This window comes from Sitophilus oryzae, unplaced genomic scaffold (assembly GCF_002938485.1).
Source record: "Sitophilus oryzae breed Bouriz unplaced genomic scaffold, Soryzae_2.0 scaffold_1221_pilon_pilon, whole genome shotgun sequence".
In the NCBI taxonomy this organism is placed as follows: Eukaryota; Metazoa; Arthropoda; class Insecta; order Coleoptera; family Curculionidae; genus Sitophilus; species Sitophilus oryzae.
The window spans coordinates 7,945-15,391 of NW_022145862.1; the positions used below are offsets into that span (position 1 = coordinate 7,945).

The 7,447-nt window shown below is 32.7% G+C and overlaps 1 protein-coding gene across 1 annotated transcript; it reads right to left on the reverse strand.

Moving 5' to 3' along the window:
- Positions 1 to 531: 531 nt before the first annotated feature.
- LOC115874099 (cholinesterase 2-like) lies at positions 532 to 7,400 on the reverse strand. Its single transcript, XM_030889162.1, is given in 10 exon segments — positions 532 to 749; positions 807 to 936; positions 3,667 to 3,796; positions 5,261 to 5,361; positions 5,364 to 5,400; positions 5,402 to 5,438; positions 5,486 to 5,619; positions 5,792 to 5,988; positions 7,018 to 7,212; positions 7,267 to 7,400. Coding segments are annotated over 10 exon segments (1,269 nt in total). The 5' UTR covers positions 7,382 to 7,400; the 3' UTR covers positions 532 to 556.
- Between the last annotated feature and the right edge of the window lie 47 nt (positions 7,401 to 7,447).

A 7,447-nucleotide genomic window follows, 5' to 3' on the forward strand; every position in this document is an offset into this window, starting at 1 on the left:
CACCTAAAGATCACTTAAACAAAAAAGGTTACAAGACAATGTTTATTCGACGTCGCAGAACCTTCCTACTTTGCTGTAGTACTAGTCCAACGTCGGCACAACGTTATAAAAACGTTTAAATTTATTTTAATACCCAAGGGAGGGAGCTAACTATTTTTTGTAACTAATCCAACGTGTTTCGTTTATTAGTCGCCCACCTTTAACACCTTTAACTATGAATTTGTCACATTTTTTTCTGAAAAGTCAGTTTGCCCTGTCAAGTAAACGCGAGCACTTTTTGCCCAGAAAAATCATTTTAAAAATTACGATGAGCGATTCCGAAAGTCTCCCTTCAGATGTAGAAGTGGACCCAGTACGTGCCACGGAATCATTATTGCCGGAAAAGTTAATATATTTAGATGTTCGTAGTTGTTTTTCATTATTATAGCAACTAGTTGTGTTATGAATCTCATAACGTAACTGAAATACTAAAAAATAGTGATGTAAAAACGTTATAACTAAACGGTTGTAGATAAAAATACAAACAATCGATTATATTATTACATTCTTTATTAATTTAAAATGTGTTATAAGGATGATATGAGTAAGTATTCCAAATATAATCCCAAAATATTGTCAGATTCTTTCTGTCAGTAAGTTTCATTGTCAAATTATCTCCAATTTCCAAATATTGAACTTTATCAGGTAGGGCGCGTTCCCATTTGACGTTTTGAAGAACACCAGATGCGTCATCATCAGGAGTAGGGTTACTACAGAGGAAATAAATAAATATAAAATTAAGTTGATGTTAGTTTGGTGTCATTTACTGTGTTTTGGCAAAGTTAGTCCATAATTTTACTAATCTACTTCTGGTGAGGTAGTCTTCGTCAGTTTTAAGATGTCTGCTCATATTGAAGAGATAAACGAGTTCATCCCCATGACCAATATCTCCAGCTCCTAGAATGAAAATCGCTCTCATATACAGGGTGTTTCAAAAAACACGTGGCATTCTACTTTGTTTCGTAGCTACAGGGTGTTAAAGTTTTAATAATCTTTCGATTTAATATAAATTTCTGTATTAATTTAATAAATTTAATAAATTAAGGAGGCCAAAATCGACATAATATTAAGAGACAACTTTTAATCGGCATTAAACGGCTTACACTATTTCGCTAACAAGAGAAAAAAAGTCAGTGGCGTACCTGCTTTTTTTAGAAAAATATTCCAGTAACAACCCATATATATGGACGTCCCTGGTGAATATGTCGCCACTTTTTTAGCTTTAAAATATGTCGCAATTATAGTAACTTTTACCCTCAAAATTTTATTCGAAACGCTAAAAGTACTTGGAAGAAAATTATAATAAATCGAAAAAATATTAAGACTTTAACACCCTGTAGCTACGAAACAAATCACAATTGGGTCTATGTTGATATGAAAAATAAATATTATTTTTATGTGAGGAATCTCCCCATGAGAGATGGCACATGCTTTTTGAAACACCCTGTATAGAATCAACATATAGAATGTTCAGCTATCGTTCGACGTGACGTTATTTGGTTTGGGTTATAATTTTATTGACGAACATCGATCAATGTCAAAATTAAAATTTGAATGTTGCTGTAAAGCAAAATTCTAATTTTTTATTGCAAGAATACCTCAAAGATTAAACCAAAATGAGCAACAGCTCGTTGCTAAGCTTATAAATTATTTTTCTCGAGAAAGAGACTCTGGTAAAACACTCTTGCCCGTATATGAAGTAAGTACAATGCAAAGGTGTAATATTCCTATGTAAAATACAAATTGATATAGCGAGTTGCTGATGCTTTAGAAATAGGAAATTCAACAGTCCAAAGGATTGGAATTAAAAGGATCGTAACTGATGAAGAAAAAATAATATATGCCGAAAAAAACGGAACTCGCTCACTCAATAATATAGAAACGTACTTGAAATTTTCTAAACAATATGAACTGATCTCAGACACACCCTAAAACTCATATTTGACAAATAATGATGACGTAACGTTGAACGATTGCCGAACAGTCTTTAAGTTATTTTGTGAGAAATCTACAGAATGGCGAAAAATCCAAACTACACACACCGGAAAAGTCTAGGGATATTACAATTTTATCCAGCCATCGTCAGTAATTTTATTTGCATTTCTGATATAATAAAATTAAAATAAACAAATCGTTTACAGAACGTATTTATTGGAAAAAAAATGCGAAATTTACCGAATTTTTCAAATTTACTCCTTTGATTTTTATTGAACTCAAAAAAATACACACTTTTTTTTTCATTCTAAGCTGTGAATTAAAAAAAGATAAAACTATTTTTACTTAATAAAGGGTATGGCCTCCTCTACTGTTCATTACAGCCCTACATTGTCTCTCCATGCTCCTGATAGGTTGTCGATCTCTTCTTGAGGTACAGCCTGCCACGCTGCATTCACGGCCCGAACCAGATCCCTACGAGTTTCACGAGGCATACGCATTCCCAAAATTCTTCTTTGGACCGCGTCCCATACGTGCTCGATGAGGTTGAGGTCAGGAGATTGTGCCGGCCAGGGTAAGATGTTTAATTGATGAGCATTGATAAACTCACTTACCACTCTGGCTGTATGAGGCCGTGCATTGTCATGCATGAAAATGAAGTTTCTCCCAAAATCATTAGCATAGGTCATAGGTAACAGGACAGGCTCAAGAATTAAATCACGATATGTGATTCCTGTTAGAAACCTTTCAAGAAAAACGAGATCGGTTTTTCGGCCTAACTGGACTCCTCCCAAGACCATAACTGTTCCACCTTGATAAGGGTGCACTTCCTGAACATGATCTAACCGAATAAGATTTCCCGGTTCTCTCCATACCCTAAGTCTTTTCGAATCCGGATGAATTCCAAAGCGTGACTCATCCGTGAAGAGAACATTGGCCCATTGTTCATTCGACCACTGAACATGATCTTGAGCCCACAAATATCGTACTTCTCGATTTCCTCTCGTTAAGGGTTGAGCTCTCCAGGGGCGTCTACTTCTTAAGTTGACCTCTCTTAATCTATTGTGAACAGTGTCAGGACTAACGGTTACATTATGTGTTTCCTGGAGAATTAAACTAAGCTCTGGTGCTGTAAGAGTCGGTCGGCGTCGATCATTTAATTGTAAAAAATGATCTTCCTGAGGGGTAGTAATGCGATGTCGCCCTGTGTGCCTTTCTGCAACATCACCACTTTCACGGTAGCGTGCACTTAATCGCGATATTACACCTTGCCTTGTATTTAATGCTCTAGCTACGTTGATTTGGCGCATTCCAGCTTCGAGCATACCCATGGCCCTTAGCATTTCGTCTCTGTTAAGATGTCTACGCTCCATAATGTAGTTTAATACTAAACAGAGTTATTTGAATGAATTCTGGCCAGTTATCATAAAAAACATAGCCAGTACAGGTTAAATTCGAACAATTGATGCTAGGTGCTTTTTATACATTTGACAAAAAATGCACAAACACTTCTGCAAATATCCCAAATTTAGAAATAACTAGTGTGATTACTTCGTTTCAATCGAAGTAGAAAGAATCGGCCTACAAATATGTGGCTGTTTATTCAAAACATTTATTTTTAATTTGAATAAAATGATATCCCTAGATTTTTCCGGTGTGTGTATTTTCAAGCGACCCCTATGCTGTTATTACCTGGTACGACCACATGTCCTTCACTGCCTGTTCCATAAAATACAAATTCGTACATATAAACTGGCACAAACTGAGATTCCAGTATAACAGTCTTGTAGGTACTTCTAACATACTTCTTATCACTCACCCACTAAAAAAAAGAAGAGTTAATCTATGTACAACACCTTTATTATGTTATGAATGGGTACTATCTTAAAAAAATATAAACCCAAAAAAGGTACATAGATTAAAACAACTCTTTAAAAGTATAAAATCAAAAATTGTTAATGTTTTTCAACAGGAATTATTTTACAATAGTATGCTATACAAAACTAATCACACTAAAATAGGCTATAGTCTGTCCAACTAGGAAGGAACGATATTGACAGATGACGTCCAAAAAATACCAGAAATTACAATTTACCTGCGAATTAAAATATCAGACATAACTGTCACTGTCAGAGACCTTGTCGGACAGACTATACAGGGTGCTATAAATTCGAGGTACGAGCATTGGTATCTGGGAAACCGTAATAGATACGAAAATAGTTAAATTGGGGCAAAGTTGCGCCTTGGGATGTTTACCAAAATGACATCAAAAAAGTTTAAAAATTTCAAGGATTGCCTGTCGTTACTTTTTTTAAAAAACACAGTATTCTCAGCACATTCTCATGGCTACTTTATTAGGGCTATCTAATAGTATTTTTAGATTTTCGAATTGGCGGATAATTTGTGAGATACAGAGGGTGACTTAACTTTTTTAAATACAGACCTGCATTTTTTATTTCGGGTTTTAAAAGGACACGGTCTCCCGAGTACAATGATATGCCACACTTAATTTTGTTTTGTTGAGGACACAACATTAAAAACTAGTTTTTAGAAGTTGATTTATTTATTATAACTACGATTAATATTATGCATATTATTAGATGGCACACTGAGATTTCAAATACACAATAAAAAAAGTTAATAATAATAGCTTTAAATTGGTGAGCTGGATATTATTTATTTGAATCTTCCAATTGGCTCGATTTTCCTTATTCAATGTTAATTAGCGTTCAATATCGTTGCGATGAATATATCAGATTAAATAATTCAAAAACTAAAAGTCGGACTTATTTTAGCCCGGAAATTATTTTAAATAATAACTAAATAGTTTTGTTGGTGTTAGGTACCAAAAACAAAAAAAAGTATAAAGTGGCATATGATTGTACTCGGAAACCGAGTTCTTTCAAAACCTGAAATAAAATGCAGCCCTGTATTTAAAAAAATAAAGGCTAACACTCTGTATCTCACAAACTATCAGCTAATTTGAAAATTTACAAAATACTCAACAGATAACCCTAAGAGAATGGCTATGAGAATGTGCAATTCGTTTTTGATTTTCTAAAAAGTAACGACAGGAAAAAATAAATTGATTTTCAAAAATCCAGTTTTTTTCCAAAAAAATCAGCAATCCTTGAAATTTTTAAAACTTTTCCCCAATTTAACCATGTGAATTAAGGAAACTACAGGTCGCACAACCATGGATCAGTAACGTTAGTAGCGTTAGTAACATTAGTAACATTAGAAACATTAGTAACATTAGTAACAACAATTATTGAAAATTATTAACCTTCATGAACTTTCCTAAATTATCACTAAAATTTCCACCTCCTCCCACATATTCAGCTCGAATTTCTTCATCTATTTTGACAGCATCAGATCCATTTTTAGCAACATAGATGGCACGACTAGTTTAAGATGTGCATCGTAAATTAGCAGCAGAAGTTTTAACAGCATCCAAACCTAAATTTCAAGGCAATTATTTTTTATTAAGAAAAAAGAATTAACTCACTTCAAAAAGGATAAGCCTTCTTCTAGGTTGTGTCCCAGTAATAGAGGTACCTTGGTACTATTTCCAGAAGCTATTAGTTCGTAAAATGGATCAGAAATGAATGCATCATCCCGATTGACTTCTCTAAGTGGGCCAAACTAGTAAAAATATAAAAATAAAACTATAAATATTGTGTATATACTACCCTTATCTATCTGGTCATGAATAAATAGTATAACTATAATAAATAAATTCTTTTGTTTTTATTTTGTTATGTATAAGCTCGACGTACTTTTGCAGTACCCTGTAGCTATTAATATTTGAACTCACTGTATAGTTTCTTGCAGCTTGGTAAAGATCATCGGTTGGCACAGCTTGTAAAACTTTCTTAACATCAGTGGAACTGCTGCTTGACGTTACGCTGGTGTCAAATTTTTTCGCCAGTTTATAGGCTACGTCTTTTAGATTATTGGTATAAAAATAGCTTAGTGCGTTGGCGCTTTGCATGATGGCTGCGTTGAATAATCCTAGAAAGAAAAATACGAATCTGTTTAGTTAGTAGGCTTGCTGTCTTTCTTCTTTCTTTGCTGCCTAGCTTATCCACACTTAGTAAGTAAACGATATACATAAGATACCATTTTGATCCCAGTCTATTTACAAATAACCAGACTTTTTTTTAATTTAAAAGATTTTTTTTTGAGAATCTGTTTCGTACGAAAGCTAAGAGCGGCCATATCAACATTGAAAAATATGTTTAGCAAAATTTACAGCTTTTCTGTAAATTTACACTTTTTTTGTAAATTTACACATTTTCTGTAAAGTTACATATTTTCTGGAAATTTACACTTTTTCTGTAAATTTACATTTTTTTCTGTAAATTTAAACTTTTTCTGTAAATTTACACTTTTTCTGAAATTTACATATTTTCTGAAATGTTCACTTTCCTTTAAATTTACACATTTTCTGTAAAGTTACATATTTTCTCTGAATTTACACTTTTTCTGTGAATTTACACTTTTTCTTTAAATTCACAAATTTTCTGTAAATTTACACATTTTCTGAAAAGTTACATATTTTCTGGAAATTTACACTTTTTCTGTAAATTTACATTTTTTTCTGTAAATTTAAACTTTTTCTGTAAATTTACACTTTTTCTGTAAATTTACATATTTTCTGTAAATGTTCACTTTCCTGTAAATTTACACATTTTCTGTAAAGTTACATATTTTCTGTGAATTTACACTTTTTCTGTGAATTTACACTTTTTCTTTAAATTTACAAATTTTCTGTAAATTTACACATTTTCTGAAGTTACATATTTTCTGGAAATTTACACTTTTTCTGTAAATTTACATTTCTTTCTGTAAATTTACACATTTTCTGAAAAGTTACATATTTTCTGTAAATTTACACATTTTCTGAAAAGTTAAATATTTTCTGGAAAATTACCCTTTTTCTGTAAATTTACACATTTTTGTTAATTTATACTTTTTCTGAACTATTGCAGAATACTGTGTATTCAAACAATCTTAGATCTAGAAAATATGATAACATACCTTTAGATTTTGGGCTGATAAGGTGAAAACCCACTGATCTACCTCCCGCACTCTCACCAAATATGGTTATATTATCAGGATTTCCTCCAAAATAGCCTATATTGTTTTTAGTCCATTTCAAAGCCAGTAATTGATCTTTCAATCCAGCATTGCCTGATATTACGGTATCCTTAGTCGACAAAAATCCAAAAGAACCTAAATTAAATTCAGTAAAATAAAACATAGCGGATTTACATAGTCTGGAAGTACCTAGTCTGTAATTAAAGGTGACCACGATTACACCTTCTTGGACAAGGGGTGTGGGATCGTAATAGTTAAAATCACCAGAACCACTGGCGTATGAACCTCCGTAAATCCAAAACATGACAGGTAAAGAGGAGTTGTACTAAAAATTAATTATTTATTTTAATGACACGAACAAGTCCAGTTG